The sequence below is a fragment of the Temnothorax americanus genome, unplaced genomic scaffold (genome assembly GCF_048541705.1).
Source record: "Temnothorax americanus isolate GAGA-0224 unplaced genomic scaffold, ASM4854170v1 Scaffold1, whole genome shotgun sequence".
Taxonomy (NCBI): Eukaryota; Metazoa; Arthropoda; class Insecta; order Hymenoptera; family Formicidae; genus Temnothorax; species Temnothorax americanus.
The window spans coordinates 9,247,642-9,270,347 of record NW_027509230.1 but is presented as its reverse complement, the minus strand read 5'-3'; the positions used below and the strand labels follow the sequence as shown (position 1 = coordinate 9,270,347).

The 22,706-nt window shown below is 42.1% G+C and overlaps 2 protein-coding genes across 3 annotated transcripts in view; both read right to left on the bottom strand.

The window, feature by feature from the left end:
* Gas41 (YEATS domain-containing protein 4 Gas41) overlaps positions 1 to 22,706 on the bottom strand; it is a 232,870-nt gene that overhangs the window by 160,973 nt on the left and 49,191 nt on the right. The window lies entirely within an intron of this gene.
* The window catches only part of LOC143896281 (uncharacterized), a 72,903-nt gene continuing 57,968 nt past the window's right edge, over positions 7,772 to 22,706 (bottom strand). The window contains exons 2-3 of one of the 2 annotated variants that reach the window (XR_013256605.1): positions 15,644 to 15,857; positions 9,155 to 9,281 (exon numbers count right to left, since the gene is read on the bottom strand). Coding sequence is in view for 1 of the 2 variants with exons in the window: in XM_077404029.1 (XP_077260155.1) it covers positions 8,932 to 9,281 (350 nt within the window). In the remaining variant the exon portion in view is untranslated. Of the gene's footprint in view, positions 9,282 to 15,643; positions 15,858 to 22,706 lie in introns of both variants that reach the window. The other variant, XM_077404029.1, reaches the window with a different exon arrangement.

Below are 22,706 nucleotides of genomic sequence, written 5' to 3'. Positions count from 1 at the left end.
CTGCGATTGATTCGAGCATTCATCTTATTTTATATGAGTCGGGATTTGTCTGACGAAAAGGATCCATTAGATTCGCATCGCTTTAACTTCGTTGCTGCGTGTGTATGCTGTCCGTAACATTCAATTGGCACTATCTGTAGCTAATACAATACAAATGGATTTAGAAAATTTTGATTTTTTTTCAAACATATTTTTTACTGGTAACTGTTATAAAGTATGCAACTTATAAAGCTTTACTTTATACGTTGTAATTTTACTATTTGTAACATAAAATTCACATGCAGAAATTTTAAAAGAATGATAAAGCGCACAACACATCACACGCCAGTAAAATTAAGTAATAGATTTATTACTTCTCGCTCTTTCTTTCGGTGGCATTATGTAAGCCTATTAGGAGGACACGATATATTCGTGAAAGGGGTACGACGTTTGAGGAATGCCGAAAGCGAGGAGAACAGGGAGGTCAACCAGCGGCGGAGGCTAAACAGCAAAGAAGGGAAGCCAGAAGCTCGATGAGACCCTGGTTTTAATTAGTTGAAACCGACATGCCGAACTATCGACAGAATTGATGATGTTACAGATATGAACGTGCTCCTCTCTCCTGCAACTTCGTTTGCTTCCAAATACCCTTGTCAGCTTATATCATGTCTTCATATGCAATAACCATTTGCAGTATATGAATATGTATGTCTACATTGTATGTTCATAGAATGGAACCATGTAGCATATCATTATTGATTATAAAAAAAATTCAACTTTTTGCTGCAAACATTTTCAGTCATATTTTGCATCGCGTACCTACATTTACTAAAAATAACATTACGATACAAAATATTTTAATTGTTAATTATTCTAATGCGAATAATCTTAATTATGGAATTGGCAATGCGTAAATAACATATATTTTGGAAAATTAGGATTGCATTTTTTCGTTAAGTTAAACGCACCGTTTTCTTTTTGATCTGAGCAATTCGCGTGGGAGGTATTATGTGGCAGGCGGATATAATCGGGGCGAGGGTAAATAACCGCCGGATGAGAGCCACTGGGTCGTTTACAATTAAGCAATGTAACCGAGTCGCAGACGCGTGGAGCGTCGTGTGTGGTCCCAGGGCTCCGGTCCCACCTCTCTCTTTCCACTCTTTCCACTGTAGTACCACCACTCCGTGGCGGTGTCCCCACCACTTAGAGGTTCTCTTCGGCTGCTCGTTTCCTCCTTTTTGCTCTCTTTCCCCTTTGCTCACCCTGCTCACCGCGCCGCGACTCTTTACGTTCTACGCTCGACCCGAAGATGGTGACTCATCCACCTATTGGCTACTACGATCGTTCGGGAATTCCGCGTCGTTTGATCGTTCTTGACTGTCATAACTGAATTTCCAGAGAGAACGATGCGCTGCATCAAACTTTGATAAAAAAATTCTTTACGAAGTCGCTCTCTCGTTGAAAGTAAAGTGGCGATAGAACTTGTCGATGGAAACGCAGCAACACGTTATGGTTACTTATTGAGCCGTTGAACGGAACGGTGTGTGATACAAGTTACTTATTTATACTTTTAGTTTAACGAACAAAAGAGAAGTTTTATAACAGTTACCTTTCTAATGTAAAACGCGGTTATTTCATAATTCTTCGCCGTGTTCTCCTTATAAAGAGAACAATGCTGGAAAGCTCGTAGTACGTTCTAATATAAACTGAAACGTATTTCCACATTCATGAAAGTACATTACCTTGCTGTAGAATATCACTGCTGTTAATAGAGATATATCATTACTTATGTTTATCTTTAATTCGAAAATAGTATTTTTTTTTATGGGACTCGTCGAAGTGGGTATTGCTTGGCTCCACCGTTGGATAGAGCTGTGACGTGTAAAGGAGTCTACAAGGAGAGTGTGTTTGGAGTTTGGATATGTCCGGATGCACGGATGCGTTAAGCTGGACATGACACTATGAAACTAAATATGGATCGTCGGGCCCGTCGAGATTCTCCGCGACTCGAAAAGTGTCACAAACTGTCCTATGTTATGGAACCTTCTCACTTAATTTTCGTTAAGATCGATCCTACGGGTCGGATCAATAGCAGGACAATATCACCTTACTTTCTTTTCTATCCACACCATATTAGGTTGCAATTAAATCACGATAAAGTAGGTTTCTATTGGTTTCTACGTAAAAATGGAACAAATAAATGGAGCGCCATACATGGTTCTTTTGTTCTTCTTGCAACAAAAATAAATCAAATATTGAATTATGATAAAAATCCCAATTGATATAATTGTAATTATTCATTATATGTTAAAATACAAAATAGTATTGTAGCTAGATGAATTGCAGTAAATAAGTGATAAGAAAATCTTAGTGTTACCATCCCTGGCGATGAAAATAATAGGTCTTTTACCAAACTTTTATTAACTTCAATGAAAGTCAATATTAATATATACATCTGATATGTAAGCGTGTCGATTAATATTGCTGATTGAATAGTTCACAAATTGTTATTGTCTTATCAGTATCACAAATATGCAGGCTGTTGATTCGTATAAGTACTAATGTGATAACGGTTTTGTCAGAAATTATTTCCACAGATTCGACATATTCGAATATGTACTAATATTTTTGTTACAAATCGAACGAAAATGACCATGTAAACGCTTCTCGTCTCAATTAATGTCCTTAAAAATTTTTTTATTATTTTTAATTATTCAAAAGACGTTTTCTCGCGTTACCTCCTTGCACAGAGTCGAGTGTCGTCGCTTCAACGACGTAAAATATAGATCTTACGTCGACGGTTTTGCGAATCATGTCCCGCGCACCCCTTGCGCGCGCGTTCCCCGTAATGTTCTGCACGGTTAATGAAGAGTTCGCCGTGTCCCGGGATGGCAGCTGACGTTGCATTCATGCATGAGAGCCGCGCGTCCCAGTCATTTGGCCACTCGTGCGTCTAAAAACACGGCAAACGCGCAAGTTTTGTCCCCGTCGATGCGCCGGGGTAACGCGCCTTCCATGGGAACTCGGGCCAGAAGAAAATTTCGGAAGGGGGACCGCGCGCGAGACCGTTGGCCCACACATCGTGTTGTCGGAACATGCGGATTGAGCCATAAAAGCCTGGTTGAGGCCTCTTTCGGGGAAATTCGCGAGACAGAGAGTTCGTTATTATCGCCGCGGCGCGTCTGGAATCGCGCGTTAAACGGTCTAGACTGAAATATCGAGGCTGAAGAATCGTAGGAATATTTCTAAAATGACGGGAACGCGTTCTTTATAACGCTATAATATAGTAATATATAACATCGTCGATCTTTTTCTTATAACAAGAACTCGCAATCTTACACGTATAATATATGCTTTCAGCTTCTTGTAATTTTAACTATATTAAATTGCACTCCGTAATTATTATTCCACTTATGTAATCTACATTATTTATAATACCAATTTTTTTTTAAATAATATCTAGAAATGTAATCGTTATTATAATGGCACTGCTAAAAATAAAGTCATATAATTTTCTCTCGTCTCGTCACATCGGACGTATCGATAATCATCACTGACATAGTCACTTTGTATCTTCCTACACAATCGAGCATCAATACTAAGAGATCGCGAGAGACGTATTTTTTCCGTAGAAGGGAAAGAGCGGCGCGAGAAGATCGGCGGCCATCGCGCGCGAAACCCGCCCCTCTCCCCCTTTTAGAGAGATAATTTATTGGTCAATCAAAATGACGCATGGAGGTATAAGGTGACACGTCAGCGTACACGGCTGACCATTAATTTTAATACTCGTCAGCATCAGATCCTCCGACGTTGCTTTTCACGTTCCCTCATCCCGCTCCCTTCCCACCCACCGACGGCCGAAGTGCGTATCCATCGGCATCGGCTACCGTACGACTAATGCCTCGTTCGCCAACGACAATCATCCTCAGAGATCTCTCCGGTCGCTCCGATCTGCTCTCACGGCCGCCACGAATTATTATCCTCCTCTTAATCCCGGCATCGCCGAGCGTGAACGCCGCGCTGCGCTGCGCCGCGCCAAGCCGCGCCAAGCCGACCGGGTGAGGCATAACGCGCCGGGAAAAAGAACCGTGCCGCGGAGATACGATCGGTTTCGAGACTTGCCGTGACCGGTCGACGCGCGGATATATCGGCGCTGTGCGCTAAGAGCGCGTCGAGAGAAATGCGAGTGCGAGCGCGAGCGCGAACGCGCGGCGTGTCGATTGATAACGCGACGCTCTTATCGGCGTATCTACCATTACGCATTAGCTCGTACGCGGAGGTCGGTCGATCCGCCATAGATTTTGCCACGGTCCGTCCTATACGATACGACTCCCATCGTTCAGTTAACGATTATTGGCGTATCGGTAGATATACGCGTAATATATACCGGGGTTAACGGCTATTACGATAATTAATATATATGAGGGACTACCCTATCGTTTTACCTCTCTACCGTTTAAATTCGCGTGTAAACGTAAATTTTCGGAGTCATATTCTTTTGAGATAACCAGCTATTAAGTAGCTAAATTCATTAATTAAGTAATCTTTAATCATCATCTCGAAGATATCGCACCTTCCACACAGTCGCCTTATTGAGTAACAGGGAAGCAATGAAACTCGTTTACTACTCTCGTAAGAGAAATAAACCCGTTAACGCCTTCAGTTTCCCGTTCATCAATTCTAAGAAGGCCAGATACTTTTGTATACACAAGCGGCAGGAAGTACGTTGGTATTTAGATAATGAGCGTTTTCTTATCAATCGAGCAACCGGGTTAAAAAATGCTACCGTTGCTGCGGTTTCGCCGGAAACGATTCCACTGGTTTATCATCTCATAGATGCAACTGATGAATATATAAATTATGATGGTTAGTGAGCAAAACAAACTCAATGATTCTCCGTGTGCAACGATATACACGATCTAATAAATTTTAGTTAATAACGAATCCTTAACAAATAAACTGTTACGAATTCAAGAAATTCTTTGATAAAGGAACTCGTTGATCGCTCATCGATAAATGACCTAATTCTTAGTCCGAGACGACATTGTGGTAAATGTGGATACGGACGCTTATCTCCGGCTAATATCGCCTCGTCAAGTATTCGAGAAGTAACGAGAGATCGTCAAACGAATCACGAAGCGAAGACCAACGGGACGGATGCATAATACGAACTTGAGCTCCTCTCTCTCGTTCACGTGGAATATACGCGGTTCTTCGAGAATGCCGAACGGGTCGGCCGGGGTTAATGTCTGCGTACCCCCTCATGCATCTGCTTTTCTCTTGGTTGTATCTCATTTATAAAGATTCCGGGACAAAGGAGCAGGAACGATCGTCTTTATGGATCTGGCGTGGCGTTTGACCCCCCGACGCCCAAAGAGGCATCGCCGGACGTACGGACAGACAGAAGCGCGAGTCTGTCAAGTACCGCGATTCTAATCTGACAGGGACGTATTGGGCCCCGCTGACCACTGGCGGGGCCCGACGTGTCGGCCCGATCGGTCGTCGTATATACCTCGGCTATATATTAGTCCTAACCGACGCGACCGGCATAGATTTCCATACATTCCAGAGCGTCGAAACGCGGTCGATTTCGGCATTTTATCATGAAATCCCGAACATATACGTCGGAGATCGGCTTGAAGAAAATCAGATGCGATGATATATTCGGCGATGACTAAATTATGCACGTCTTTCTCCTATATGATAAAGCTCTCGAACGATGGAACTGCTTGTAGGGAAAAGGAAACCCCTTGGCACGAAACACTTTTCTTCATTAATGCAAACATGAGCGAAGGAAAACAAAATTAATGGTACTGCCCCACGTAGTTGAATGTGATAAAAAGTATATGTTACCATGTATTTTTCAAGATTATGATTTAGCAATTTCGCGCTCGCGCACGGAGCTACGCCAATCATCAGTCAACTAACTTGCAAGTTTTTGCGATTTTGTTCATTTCGAAGTTAATAATGGCTGAGCATTTGTATCCTACATGTTCAGAAAACTTTACTGGGTCAAGACGGTATCGTTACACCTAATCGTCATAGCGTTAAAGAGAGCCATTTCTTCTCGTGGACGAGGGTATAACGGAAGTCTAGTCGAAAGTGACTATCGTCGATTATTCGTCATGTCAGTCCTTCCACTCTGCCGTAGCTTGTACGTTAATGTTACCTATTACTTACCAGGCACCCCTTTTGACAGCAGCGAGTTTCGATGTTTCCTCGGATATCTTCGGTTTTCGACCTTTGAATTTAGATGACAAAAAACGTTTTGCACCCAATTACAATTTCGCGAGAAATTTTAAAGTTTGTTCGAATTTATTAATTTTCTTGCGTAAAATAATTTCTCTTCCTTCGCGTTTTAAAATTAGAAAACGCGTCTATCGTATAATAGTGGCAATATAATACATTAAAGAGATTATCACAGATTATTATTTGACGATTTGTATGTGAGACGATTAAATAATATATAACATTCATCCAAAGGGTGAAAAATTGTTTTTAAACTACATATTTTTTATTCCAAAATTGTCCCGGAAAAGACTTGTTACATAAGAATTACACGGTTTTTCGGAAAAAGTCCAATATTTCTCGTAAGCGATGTAATAAAGAGATACGTGATAGAACAGTGATAGTGGGGTTAAATGAAGTATGACGCGCGTTAACCGACACCACTCGCGATCAGCGTAACGCAACACACGCAACGAAACGCGTTTACGGTATAACGTAGGCGTGGCTGGCTTGATATCAACGATGGCCACCTTTCGACTGTAAATCAATCGATATCTCGCCTGCAGGAGGGGCTTTTCATGGGGCTTGCACGATGCCTAAAACGAGACGGGGGTGGAAGCATGCGCCAAATGCTGAATGCGAATCGACCCGACCCGCCCCGCCACTTTCATCCGTATATAGAGATCGTCTCGACCATCGTTCTCGCTTTTCGTTGCAACGCGCTCTGAAAACATTTAAAAAGAACCGCTTGACACTTTTATTTTATCTATGTCGCCACGAATTATTCATAAGACAAATAAGATACAATAGAAATTATAATATTGCAACTTTAAATTATATATCTGTAATAATCACTTTTTTGCATGAGTCTATAAATTATAGAAGTCCCAAATAGCTTTTATATAGAATTTCAAAAAATTCAAGAGAGGTACTTGTTAAGTTCAGTATTATTCAAATGTAATTTGTTTTTCGCTTCAGTGACGCAACGACTTATTTGCCTGTTATAGTCGTCGATCGTGACACGTCTCGCGGATGACATGTCGCCATGTCGTAATTCATTAATCGGATTTTCGATTACCGCCCGGCTGTCGATGTCTATCACAAATAATGCTTCACCCGAACAAACATTCACGTGACTGGGAGAGAGGATAGGTGTTGACAAAATAAATCATGCTCGTTGGCTTGATAATGGGAATATTTAATTCGAATTTAAATAATCTTACAAGTATCAGTTGTCGCGTGATCGTTCGTATGCGCTCGCTACTCTTCATATACCATACGTAAATAAATAGCTAAGTTACATTTTAAACAGTCTATCGGGACAACGCCGTCGCTAAATGGTAAATTATGTACACGTCGCTCCGTAATTACATATACAACACACCTATACATAGGTCGTCTCTATTTATTTCTCTTTTTATTATGTATAATCTTCTATTGCACGTCGCAATCACACTCCAGTTTTTCGCGATATTTAATATCTTACATTTTTACAATAAATTAACGAAAAATCTGATTACTCACTGTACTCGCCCGATTTCGATTTTTCTTCGTTACCAGACGGTCCTGTTTTCGCATAAACAATCTTGCCGGAAAAATTGCAAAAAATGGCACTTGTTAATCTCCTTCGTAACAATCTAACCGCTGCATGCCATCGCACGATACGCTAATATATAACGAATATATTTTATTTCTTTGACAAACTCGATCAATTTTGTGAGAGAAGATTATTCAATAATATCAGTATCCTTTTGTTAAGAAAATTTATTTCTCTTCTTCCAACGATGTGAAATATTATTAGTTATTTTTCTTTTTTTGCACGGCAATACTTTATACAAAGCATCTCAAGAATAAAGTTAGTTTTCTAAGATGCCTTATATTATTGATTGCTTTCCCCCTACAAAATCTGATTCAACTGTACGTGTGCTGCGGTCTAGGAACCTGTGCCGTAGCGTTTATCATCTCTTCTCAAAGCGATGGCAAGGAACAACGATCGTAACTTATTCGCGTAGCCATCTCGGTAAAACTAACTTCCCGTTCACGATTATTTCGAACAAGGGCAAACGACATTCGTCAAACTGTTGTTCTATCGGAAGCTCTAATTATACAAGACAAGAATTTCTCGAGTTGACTCTGTCTAACGAGTTGTACTAATACGTCTAGCGAAATAAATATTCCAGTCTTTTATTTTAAGGAAGAGAAATGACAGACCGTTGACTCTGGTCCGTCTACAAGCTTTCTTTACTAGCTTTTTGGCCTGATGATATGACTCTCTTCAAAGTAATATACTATATATTTATCTTTTTTTTTTTTTAATAATATATAATATAAAAATTTACACCGTACTTTGGTTGGTTTACAATTTGATTTCAAAAAACTGCAAAGTCAGAAAAATAGAGTAAAAATATTTTTCGATGAGTATTTTTGCATTATTTTTTTCACACAAGAAAAATTATTGATTCCAAAAAAGGTTATTTCATGGAATTTTAATATCGAATGTTTTCTAATCGTATTGGAAAATTTTTTAACGCTAAGTAATCTGGTATTTGCAGATTCTATTTATCCTTTACAATTTTTCTGAAAAATTCTGACGCAAAGAATAAAAACCGAGTAGAGGATGTGAGTCGATCTTCGTTTTTATATTCTTTGGAGTTAGAGATATGAAATTCAAGGATCAAAGTTGCAAACTAAATTCTGCCGAGCGTTCATTTAAGTTTGCAATCGTCATTTCGCTTGAAGCTCCGCGGCCTGTTCCTCTTCCTCTTTAGTAAGCGGTACCGTCGAGTGATTGTAAAGCCCCTGTGCCATCAGTTGAAGCGCTAGGGGATTTTTCTGGCCGCTGGCCTTCTTGATTTTCGCCCGCTTGTTCTGGAACCAGATCTTGATCTGTGCCTCGTTCAGACCTAAATCCCTCGAGAGCTGTTGCCTCCGTCTTTCCGTTAGGTATCGGTTCTCCGCGAATTCTCTCTTCAGTCTCGCTAACTGTTCACCACTGAACGCGGTCCTGGGACGTTTCTCTTCGGGGGTGCCGCCGCCGCGTCCGTCTGTCCTCTTCACTCTTCTCGTGCGTGGACCTGGAACACGGGATGGTTCTAGCGTTAACTCGTATCTGTCAATAAGTTCGTCCAAAGATATCTCTGCAATACTTGCAATATTTGCAAGAACATCATATTGAAATAAAATCAAAGAATTGAAATTCCTTAGATGAACTTATTTACTTAATAAAAAAATATGTAAAGCAATCAATATTTTTTTCTATTATAGAGATAAATTTATTATAGATAAGTAACCATCATAATATCTTCGTTCAGATTAAAAAGAGTATTAAAAAAAAGTATTCTTCTCTTTCTCTCTCTCACCAAAGCCAAGATTTCGTTTCTTCAACGCGTGTTTCTCAATTGCTGTTTTTATCGCATAAAGAAGGAGCATTTCATAGATGACGATATGCAAGATGTCAGGTTTTAAACAATGCTTTGCAATTGCAACCGCTCCACGGGTAGACATTGATTCAGCAAGTTTACTCGCCGATAAATTTGAGAAATTAACGAACTACCGGTCGATAAGTTTTACGGCAACTTTTATTGTCTTAGGCCTGTCTCAAGTGTTTTTCTCTCTGGCGCGCCAAGTCCAAGCCCGGTTACGTGCGCGTGTGTTTTCTATAACAAGCCAGTTTCTTGGGAGGAGCCGCGCGCGAGGTCGGAAAGTTCGTCGACGGAATAAACGTCCGGCTGAAAGGATCGTCCTGCCGACGAAGTAAATCCTTCCGTCTCGATCTTACCTGTCTTATCGTGCTTGCGGATGCGTTTCGCGCGAAATCGCCGTGCCGTCGGATGGACTTGGCAAGCGGCGGCTTTATCGTAAATCAAACGCATTATTATTGCCGTCACGTTGCGCATCTCATGCCACCGCGGCCACAACGTCACTATTCGCGCCTTTACGTTGCGTCAGCGCAGACGCCTGAGATCCAATCAGCTTCGCACGAGATTTCGACAAAGAAATCCCAAGATGAGTTTTCCCGAGAAAGAGATAATTAACAGAAAGAAGGGATAAGATAAGTTTAATGCAGCAAGTATATTCGGTTATTTTTATGCGGAAAATAATCTGAATGTCTCAATATGAGGAAATATTCCGAATTCGGTGACATTTACTTGGTGTAAAGTGAAACCTTGTTTAAATCGTGCTTTCATGCGCTTTATCGCACGTAAGAGACACGTCGCTTCGCCAAATAAGGGCCGCATTACGCGATTCTTAGACGCAATTCACTTTTCCCCGCGTGACTACTTCCTTTCGTCTTTCGTGTGATTCCCGCATGTAATTTCCAGCTAATAATTCAAGGGATAAACACTGTGCGCCGCCCGGCGCGGCACGAACGCACCGCGTTTATACGCGCGCAGCATCGGCAGCTATAATTGCGTATAAATCAAATCATAACGATCAACACCAGCGTTATCGGTTGGTCTGATCTGCTGAATATTCCGTGGAAATTTCGAGACCGCCTCGCGATAATCGGCTTGCGCCATACACGTCGCCCAGTCGCAAAGCGAGAAATCATATGTACCTTCTCGCGTGGAAAAGGCGCATAGATCGACGGCTTTTTGCGTGAATCTCCGTGGATGCGTCATTACGCGACTTTGAATCATCGATCATGTTGCGCGATGTCTATTGAAGTTAATAAGACTGAATATCTCAAAAGTAAAAAAATGATTGCGAGGATGTTTTGCACACACATTGCGGATAAAGATAAATATTCTTAAGATATTATATATTTTCTCAATGACACGTTTCTTGACACATGTCTACTATATTTAACTTATTTGTTATACTTGATAATGATTATTTTTTTTCCTTGAAAGAAGTTTGTTCTTTTTCTTTATAGAAGTTTCTAATTTAAAAATTGCTAAAATATTTCGTATTTTTTGCAATAAATTTTTCAACAGTAATATGTCTTATTAGATATTAACTTTTAAGGGAGGAGACATCGTGCTGTTATAGAGTAACAAATAATATCCGCAGGGAAACTTCTTGATTGTGATCTATGTAAAACGTTGTCTGTGACCGGGCTTTAACGATCATCCGAGAGAGATCAGAAATTATAGGCTTGTGGAATATAAGTCGCATTGATAATTATCGAATGTTGCTGCGCGATAGTAAATTACTGTCGACGACGAGGGCCGTCGTCCAGCACGTATGAATTTTCGCAGTGAAAATTGTTTTACAACGCGTAATCATTCAAAGCGAAGATCATAGTAAATGCTTTAAGTAATATTATCGGAAAAGCAGTTTGTTCCGCACGATCAAAAGCATCGGCGCACGTCGCCGAGACTTAAGTCGTTAGTTTCCCGTCTCCGATTGGCTCTTACAGCTGGCGACGCGATCGATTTCTACACGTGTGTGGTCATAAAAAAAATCTCTTAAGAAATTCATCTTCGTCGAGCCCGATGGCGCCCGTAAAATGTCTTACAAGGCTGCGACTGCTGTTTTTACGTTTCGCCAGACGTGCCAATATTTAGAAAGAGAAATAATTATCAAGATATGTACCTATAACGATACCACGTGCTACGCGTGTTATTTGTTGAACGTTATTATTTCTTTTGCGAGTTTACCTAATCAACAAGATTTATAGGAAAGGTCACCAAATTCCTGAATTATACTTTTAGAGTAAAAATGAAATTTTTGGCGTATAAAGAGAAAGAGAGAAAAAAGAAAGATACATGAAAAACAATAATGTTTCGGAGCCATACTGGAGTAAAACGATAAGCTCGCTCGCGGAATATCGAGGTGTTGGCTAGTTGCGCTAAACGTACGTATACCATCCTTGGCAGTTTTCTCCTCCTCAGAAATGACTAAGGTAACGAACAGTCGGCAGTCTAATTACTTAAGCGAGGCAGTCTTGCAGTCAAGCGCGAGGAACGCGCTCGCCGAGAGAAGAGCTTCTCGCGATCCCCAGACTCCTCTCTTTCCTCATTCTCGCCCTTCCCACTTACGGTAATCCCTCTCCAAAGACTCGAGGGTAAAACCAATAATGCTAAGGTGCCCTTCTCCCAGCTAAGCACAACCCCAAAAGTACGTCGGTGGAATATCCGGCGACGTGCGGCCTCGGAGAAACACTAATTTCCTTGTCCCGCTCTTAGAGATAGACGTCAGCTCGTAGCTTGGTCTGTCAGTTTAATTGCATTTTTATTTTCGCTGCACGATCGTGCACGCGCGCGAGCGGACGCGACTGCGTAGCGACATGACATTTACATTGCTAATCAGTCCGGTTGTTACACGGGAAACACGCTGAGTGATTTAAACAAACATTACTGATTAGTCATATTTGCATATGAATAATTTTATTGTAAAATATGAGGCAAGACTGGATCTCTCGACGTCGCGAGTGTGAAAAAGTGTATCGTTAAAATTCACGCTGCACGTCGATATACCAAGGGGATAAAGTTATAAGGTCGCTTGTCTATCGGCGATCGACCGCACTACTAATTTTCTCGTTCTATTCCTGAGATAGATGTCAGCTACTGGCCTCTAGTTTCTCCTTCGAGCGATTCTCGCGTAACAAATAGCAGCCGCTATTCTAGCAATCGCCCTTTCAGCCTGCTGCTCGACTTGCCCGTCACGTTGCTTTTAATTACATCCGTATCGGCAGAAACGCGAAGGAGGCGCAACGGAGAATAAAAAGGGAGAATGGTGTCTAGAATTCGTTAAAAATGATCTGTAAATTAGTAGGATTCCGCGCGGAGCAAATGACCGACGATCGTGTTCGGAGAGCGAATTGCGTTAAGTTTATGTTGCACGTTAAGTTTAAAGTGATATTTTAACGAAAACGGTTCTGGTGTAACAAACGATACGATCGAAACGTGACAAAATGTGTTACGAAATCAATAACAAAACACTTTGTATATATATATAAATGATCTCATCTATTTTTCAACCGGTTCGTAGAACATTATACCCGAGGCGAGAATGTAGAAAGCTGAACTGCAATTTTATTTGACAGAATTAGAAAGTACGAAAAACAATACGGCGGGAATATTTCAGAATTCAGTCGTATAAAACTAATAATGATCGTAAATGGTGCAGCTTTTGCTCGAGTCTCGCGCCTTTCTTCCTTCACCGTGGATCTTTACGTTTCAAACGCCTCTCGTGACGCGATAATTACAGCGTTTATGAACGAAGCTCCCCGTACAGAGCGTGTCAACGACACAATGAGAGTCGGCAATCATCCTAGGATGATGCACCTAGACGGCTAAGAGGAAAGGCTCTCGGTGCTGGTTTAGTTGCGCTTCGGTCTCGCTTTCAGATAGGTCATGTGCGATTAAATGGCTGTAGGCGAGGTAAGTCGTACAGCCACGAATTGCATCGTTCCCGATACGTAAAGCAATCTATATACCTCGCTTGCTAAAGTGCCGCCCGGCTCGATCGTCGCGTCTCTTTTGCGCCAACATCATCGATAGATACAAAGCATCGCCGGGAGGGAAACAGCGAAAACAAAGTTGAGAGTGTGGATGCGAGTGACACAGGCGCGCTTGATGTACAAAGTTGCCCGGATAAGAACTCGCGTGTTGGTTCGGGTATTAGGTATTCATAACTAAAGGCGGTCCTCTTTTCTCCTTCCTCTTCCTTCTTCCGTTGACCGATGTCATCCGATGATTACGCCGGTAGACTAGCATTGACAACTTAATGATAAGCTTCCGTCGCGCAAAAGACGAGCGATAAGTGATTATTACATTTTAACGAAGCATGCTTAATCGAGATTTGTTAGAAGAGGCGATTTTTTGGGGGTCCCGCAATTGCGAATGTAATTTTCGACAATTTCCAGCTCGTTATTATTGTAGACAGGATGTTAAATAAGACAATTTATTGATCGTTTTGAAGCATGCAATGTCGCAGATGTAAAGACACGCGTTTTAATTAAGAGAAGAAAAAATCTATCTTGTTCACCTTCGTTACAAACACATTACCAGGTTGTCCGGTAACGAATGCATTGCGTTAAACCAGCGTTGCGAAATTTATCACCGATAATTATGATGTCCTCGTGAAAAGGCAGCGAGTTGATACGTTAATAGAATGATACGAAGGAAGAGGACGCCGTCGTTAAGTCGTTAAGGCCATTGCCTCGATGCAGATGGCGGAGACGCACTCCATTCAATTTTCACCAATTAGCCGCGCAAGCTCGATGACAGTCATAATGCAAATAAAAGTGCAATGTTCTCTATAATACGACTGTGTAGTGATATTAACTCCAGAACAATAATTTCACAAGAGAGACTTTTCAATTTTAATCTCTTCTTCTCGTGTCTACAATTCACAGTTTATCTTTATGTTCATCCATTACGACATCCTAAAAATACTTCTAAGCGTCCTTTAATCTGATAAGGCACAATAATTTATAGGTAATAGCAAACGACTTCGAGAGCGTACAACGTAGTAAACGTGAAGCATATCGGATAATGACGGCAGAAGCATCGAAATAAACACAAGGATTAGCCGATCAAGCCGTCGCGTTTTTCTCATACGCGAATCGGAATGGAACGATCAAACGATCGACTGCGCGGCGCGCGCGGACAGTTGCGAGAGCCGATCTCGACCTGTCCTTTCCGTGAATCTGATCGTCCCGTCCTTGTCCGGGTATGTGCGTCGGGATACGTAGGAACGAGTCGCGAGCGGAGCCGCTTGAGTTATGACTACGGCCATTACTTGGGACAAACGAGGCTAAGCGTGTCGACACGGAGCCGAGAGCGGGCAGGTCTCCTCGATTCTCCCAAGTCATTCTAGACTCTCGAGAATTACGAGTGCTCTCTCTCTCTCTCTCTCTCTCTCTCTCTCTCTCTCTCGAGTCGCGAGAGCCTTCAGCGCGCTCGCAGCGTTCGATTGACAGTTTTAAGACCCGACGTTGACTCCGCGTCGGTACTCGTTATCCAGGACGCGGATTCCGCATAGGCGCGCTTTATGTATTTCCTACGCGCTCGCCGCGAGCAGATATACGATATCGCGAGCGGCATAGCGATACCCTGTAACCCACATTTTCGAATTATTTATGTCGCAAGGTTTTTGCGATCTGTGTGTATGGCTGTCTCCGCCGTCTGCGTCAATGCCGATGGTATTTCAGAAGCATAAATGGCCGGAGTCGCGACGATAAAGGTAGTTTATGACAATATGTTCTAAGGAGGGTACTAATTCTCTCTTTCAAACTGAAAAAGTTGTACATCGAGCAAAATTCCACGCACGTACGAAGAAAATAGATTGAAAAAGAGAACTAAAATCTTGAAAAGTCAATTAATATTATACGCAAACAATAGATGTTCTTTAAATATTTATAGGAAAAAATAGTCCCTTCGAGTAATCACGATATTTACCAATGTATTCTTAAAGCTGTAAATTAATCTATATTAATTCATTTACGTAATTAGTGCGAATCACAAAGAGGTGAGAGTCGTCTTACATTTCGATGGATCAATCTGATTGCAAATCACTGGACATCCATACGCGTCATTGAGATATCGATTTAACGCAGACATGCCAGTGATCGAGCTTACACAATAAGCGTATTAACGGCTTCGTTCACAAAAGCTCACGTTCCCCGATGCCATTTCGTCATTAGTCTCGTCTAGCCCGAGTACGGCTCGTAACCGCCGTGGGTCGTTACTTACTTCGTCCTGAGAACAAAAAAGAAAAAACATACCGATTAAAACTCTTGTCCTTCCGAACAACGCCATCAAATGCACATTTTTACATTTATCCATTTAAATTTTTGTGCACATAATGTCGTCCGTTATTAATACATCTTATACATAGACATCATTAACGCAGCTATAATTTTCACAGACGTTGGTATTGTTACAACTAAGCGAACTCCAAGATTCCATAATCATAAATAATGATCACTGATCGAAATAATTGCGGAGTAAATCGTCATTACTGAAGTTTCGGTTTTTATCTTGTTGAACCGGCACGACAAACGGTACTTATAACGTTAGGATTTTTATTTACTTGGGATTTTATTATATAAATATCGCTTGTTATATACGCGCGGTTTCCCATCGTGGGTTGGCTGAGCCTCTCTTATGAGGTCTTCGTCAAGGTGTTCCCGAGTTAGCCCATAGAATTGTACGAAAAGTAACCATTGGATCCGTGGCTATATCCATAACCATAAATAATGATCACTGATTGGTCACTCGTTATTGGTCGATCGTTACTCGAGTGTACGTGACTGCGTTTACGTTTCCACGGGTCGTTAACTCGTTTCCATTAAGGCGCGGTCTTGTCTGCTTCTTTTCCTTTATCGCCATTTCTTTCCGTCCCTTTTCCTCGCACACGTTCTTTCACTTCTTAACTATCATCCGATTTTAGACGCGCGGCATGTGTATCTTTACATTACGGCGATTAAGCGCCGTTCTGAACGCGACCGGTATTTCTTAAACGATTCTTCAGTACAAAACACCAATACGTCATGTCTTTGAATTTCCATATGCGTAGAAATATTTTCTGGCGCAGTCTGGCGTTATTGTTACACGAGTCCAGTAAATTAGTAATCACGTACCTCTTTCACGCTGAATTTAATGTCTGCACGAATTAAGCCAGTTATTCTCAAAAGTCCGGTTTTTTAAATATTATACATTTTAAAAGATTTATTCTAGATTTTGAAAAATTGAGATTTTTATGCAAGATCGTATATCACGAAACAATTATTTAAAAATTTGACTTTTAAAATGTATATTTTAAAAGATTTATTACAGATTTTTAAAAAGTTTAAATTTTACACGGGACTGTGAAAGTATCAGGTCTTCACTATTTGAGTACAGATGGATTTATCTTTCAGATATTAATCCCCTCGCGAGGGCTGTGCAGCTCACGATAATAAACATAAAAAATTACGAGCAGAAGACATTTGCGAGTAATGCGTAGCTCGAAGAGACGATTAATAGCTTCATTGCATCCTACGCCGTCGATGCAGAAGTACCGGTTCTACCAACGAAAGACCGCCCCTTTCTCATCCCTTCTCTCTCTCTCTCTCTCTCTCTCTCTCTCTCTCTCTCTCTCTTGTATTTGCTTTTGATCTTCCTCCTCCTTGATATCGTCACCTATTCTTTTCGCGAAGCGATTAAGTACGTAATAAACAATAATCAATTTTAAACAGCTCTTAATGCTTGTCGTCAGTTGCGACTACTCATTACTTTTCACAAACAACTTATAATTAGTTGTATCAATATTAAAAAAAATTACGTCAAAATGTATACTTTGTCGTTACATTCGTGTAATTGTACAATTTCTCGATTCGTATTAGTTATAAGCTTCGTGCAAAGAGGATATGTTTCTACACTTCGGCTCGCGGATGAAAGGGTTTAGAAAGCGGCGATCTCCGTGTGCTGGATCCCAATCGCCAATGTGGCGCAAAGCAGGAACTATAATCTCCCGTCTTTTACCATTTAGTTTTCGATGTAGCCTCGATGTTATCTCGAGGAGGAAAGTCACTTCGCAGGGATCATTGCGCTCCAACGCGCAGTCACGACCGCCGTATTGCTACATATCGACGTCGTGTCTTATGTGTTGTAGGCGTGACCGGCACTGTTAAGATCTTTATCGGTTCGTCATTATTATTACGTTACATATCGGGATTACATCGGTCCTCCCGATTAGGAAGGGGGGGGGATGGATATACATCGAGGCGCGAGTTAACGCGCGGATAAGCGTGCGAGACATACGACTCCGCGAGCTGGTTGCCGGCGAAACAAACCATCACGACGACGCGATATACATTGTTCTCTCGCGTCGTGGCAGAACATGATGCGCGCTTGCGCGCCGTTATTAATTATTACGTTGCGCGTACCGAGTTATCGCGCGGATCATCGATCGTATCGTTTCGCGTCTATCTTGGCTTTCGGCGAAAATATCGCGGAGGAAAATTAGAGACTCCGGTAGCTGACTCGCGTCAACAAGCAGTCATATATGTAATAAATACTTTTGATTCATTGCAAAATGTGTTGGGATTTGATAAAGAGGATGCTTGCCAGAGAAGATTGCATCTCGATCGCAGAATCGCTACAATGAAGTTAAAGCAAAAATATATAATAATATATCTTAACAAATTTTCTCTTTTTTGTACGTATACATCACATTTTTCTTAAGTTTGTAAGTATTACATGGTTGCGACGAAGGCGAATCTATATCGATGTGCGCTCGAGATCCTTGAGAAATACGCGGAGCAAACGCAAACGGGGAATCGAGTATCAGAGGGAAAAGAGAAGATCGTGTAGAATTTATTAAACATGACAAGTAAGTAGATTTATTTCGATACGCATGATTTACGTTTGAGGCCACCTTATAATATGATTATCGATTTATGAGGCTATCATCTTACAAGAAAATTATTAACGTTTTCATCCGAGTTATAAACGAGATATCGTAACTTTATGCTGAATAACGCCGTTCTATTCCTCGATATTCTGGACGTTGACGTAATGGCGATTAATTGAATTAAAAGCGAGACGCATGAATTCGCACGGATTTGAGCTCGTTCGCGAGTGATTCGCGACTGGCGCGACACGCGAGTGAATTACGATGCCGATGCACATCGATGCCGCTTAAACACTATTAATCAGTGAATTCGCGGCGTCAAGCGAGAGGAGTCTATTTCGAGCGAACCAATCGCGGATGGCAATTATGGCGCCCCGTAAAACGACGTGTGATTGTCCCGTCTTATTACGTCGGCGTTCGAACATCTTTCCAACGACGGGGCTAAAACGTTTTCACGCGACTGTCCGCTCTACGCACGTGTTGCACATCGACGTACGGACGCAAGCGCGTTTATACCGGCGCGTAGAATCGCTCGTACTCCGATTTAACGACCCCGGACGGTTCCCACCGCGCACCCCGTAGATACACATCTCGTAATCGGATACAGCGTTAACGTTCGCGATCACTCGCGATCACGTAAGCCCAGCGGCGCCCATCTCAAGCCGACGAGAAGCCGACGTGCTCTATCGAATTTATAATACGAGGGTACTTTCGAGACACTTTAAGCTTTGATTCACTTCACGACAATCGGTACTATTCTTTCAGGATCTCAGCTTCGCAATCACGCCTATTTCGGATGTTAAAAGTTCATTGCTTTGCGATAGATATGCACAAACTCATTGGAGTTGCTGTTTTGTCGTACGCGTATTATCTTGTTGTACGTTCGTGTTAGAACAAAGATAAGATGTTAAAGGGACGGTGAAGTAAAGACGTAATCCGTTTCGCACGTGGTTTCCTTCTGACGCGCGAAAGGTCGCGCGCGTTTAACACGCGCGACGCGCGTTTTCGTGCGTTTTCTCGCGTATACCCTCCACCGTGTTATTTATCCGCGCGCGCGTTGCGCGTTTGTTCCACCTTATTTTCAAATGCACGACATTAAGTATCTCGCCTCGTTGAGCGCGACGGGATAAGCGCGCGTGAAGGAACACCGTGATTATACCCGCGCTACCGCATAGATTACGTTCCTTCTAGCGATTTCGTCGAATGCACATTTGATATTTAACCGGCGAGATTCGTTCTAAAATAGGTAATATTAACACCGCTGATTGATTTATGGAAAACGATTAAACCGAAAGACGGCTCTCCTTCCCTTATCTTCGCGCCGCACTCTTCGCTATCGTAACACATCTCTTTACCTCTCACGATTTAAGCTGCTTAAGTATTTGCCAAAGAGAAATTATCTTTTACTCTCTCTCATGCATGTTTGCCATCATTTAATTACTTTAAATTATTGTACAGACGACGAGTATTATGATCGTAGTTTTTCTGGCTCTAAACTTAAATCATGTCAATTATTTCTTCTTTCTGAAGTAATCTGCGACTATCATATTGCCGCTCCCATTCCGGATCGCTCGTAGATCTCTTCTCAACAGATACTTTAACAGACATTTTAACAAGCTCTTTAAACTCCTTTCTACCCAGACTGCTTCCTGGTTCGTGAATTTAGCAATTTGATTAAATCTCACGGACGCGTGTTTCACTTTCCCTCGGTCGGGAGTTATGTTTATCTGATTCCCGGTCGAGTCAATACAACGAGAATGCGGTGCAATTAGTATCTCATTAGACAGCGCGACTGTTCTAATTCCTTAGTTTCGCATTAGAAACGTCACTCCGACGTGGAACGTAACGTGACGTTCCCTCGTGCCGCTCTTCGGCTTCTCTCGCTGGCTCACCCTTCCGCTCTATTACGTTCCCTCGGCTTCTCCAAGCATGTGGCGAGGAACTTGGTACGCACCAAAGTAAACTACCACCACTCTATACCTCTCTTACATATGGTGATTGACGCGAGCCGAGTCGGTGTCGACTCGAAACGGTTATTCGGTTTACCGTTTCAAAACGTTATCGAAACGGGCTGCATATTCTGCAATCCTTTAATATACAACTCTTTAATAAGAAAAGGAGAAAAACTTCCTCTAGAAATTTAATTTTATTGTCATTATAATTAAATGTGCGATCTTTCGCGATGAGAATATAAATTTCAGATTAATTTAATTCGCTGATAATTTACGCAACAATTTTATTGATCTCGAATTTTCATTGTAGGTTATAAAAAAAATCTCTTCACTGCGATATGCAACTTAACGGTTCTTTGATGTAAAATTAGTGAGGCTTATATAGCGCGTGATTGCTACGAGGGAGGTCGGAGAATAGGCATGGCTCTTTATCAATGTCTTCTCTCTCTGTTCCGACTCTCTTCTTCGCGAGTCACGTGTCCAGGAAGTTGCCGTTCGCCGATGTAAACTATCGTATTTGCTAAAGCGGCCCGAGCGAACGAAACAAGGCCATGAGTGCACTCGACATTGTGTAAAAGAGTTGATATGAGATATATATGATTAGGTAGACGCGCGGAGAAGACATGACGGAATATCAGCGCGATGGAGAAGCGACGGGAACGGCGCAGCGGGTGGAGAAAGCGGGCAGGGTGGTGGAAAAAAAGCGGGAAACCGGAACGGAACGAGACGATATACGCGAACGAGCGGAAACAAACAGCGCGCAGCGCAGCCTCCGTTTCGCGGCCGGTTAAATATAGGAGACGCACTCGAATAATAAATGATGACCGCGCATTAGCGCGCGGTTAAACGGGCGTGTAAGTAGAGACGCGTGTTGCAGGATCGGGCGCGAGCGAAATGCGTTTCCATTATTCCGTGAAGGCTGAACCGCTTTTATAAAACAACGTTGCGAGAACGAGGCAAACGGTCGGAACCGCGGATGCGTAAGCGCGGTGAAGGATAATTATGGAAGAAAGGCGATTTGTAAAGTAATTAGCATATATATGGAACTTGATGATGCTGCGTATAAGATATGCCGCGCGTATTTACATTATTTATGTACTTATTTATAACCGTTGCTGCTGATGGGACCTTGCAGCGGCAGTTATTTTCGCCGGTCATCAATAGATAGAAAACGCGCGCGGGCGAGAGCTCTAAAAGAGATATATTCCGACGAAATTTTAACGCACGCTATTCCGCGTGTCGGCTATGTATATTTTCGTAATAAATGTTTATTCGTCAATAACATCGTCGGGATGCTGTGCATTAAATGAGAACGTAACACGTCTGTTTACATGCAACCTTTCAGCTTGGTATTCGGTTAACATTATCAGAGTGAATACCAAAATAAGATAATAATGAACTCGTGTTCCAAAACAAGTAGAGATATTTGGCAAATTTAGCGAATACCAACTAAAAGATAAATATAAAATCGTTGAATGTCGATCCACGAACGTGTTTTCGGGTGACATCCAAGTCTGCTGTTCAAGTCTGAACAATAAGCAAAATGTCAATGACTTTAGCTGTGCGTGCGAGTGTAAACTACTCGCGCATGGCGATTTGTACGCTCGCGTAAAATCGATTCGCGAACGATCCGCGCCGATAAGTAACTCGCGCGAGTGCATGCTCGCTTTGTACGTGCATCGGCGACGACACGCGCATGTGGGCGTGCAAACTCGAACGGTAATTTACGTACCTATACACGCGGCACACGCATCGCGACACGCGCAATTCACGGATTCCGAAGGGCAAGCGCAACGCGAAGAAACGGAAAGGCGTGTGCGTGTGCGCGCGAGCGCAAGAGCGAGTGGAAACGCATATACGACGCGAGGAGGGTACGCGAAGAAGGGTCGGGACGTAAGGGACGAAGGGAAGGGGTTACGAAGAGGAAGAGTACAGGGACGGGAACGAAGGGACAAGGAAAGGACTGACGAAACGGCGGGAGCGGGAGAGAAGGAGATAACCGCGGGGTCGGACCGGGTGGTTGAAATTAATGTTGCCCGCTTAATTGGAGCCACCGAAGAGTGTGCGTGTGGCCTAAGCGGTTCTCAACTCGCTACATTGCGAGCCTTACGTCAGTCTTTTGGACATGTTTGATAATAGCCAATGCGATTTTCGATAAGAACACCTGAACTACGTGAATCAAATTATACAATAAAATAATAAATAAAACGCGGTTATATATATAAAATTTATTTTAATAAAAAAATATGCTGTGATAAC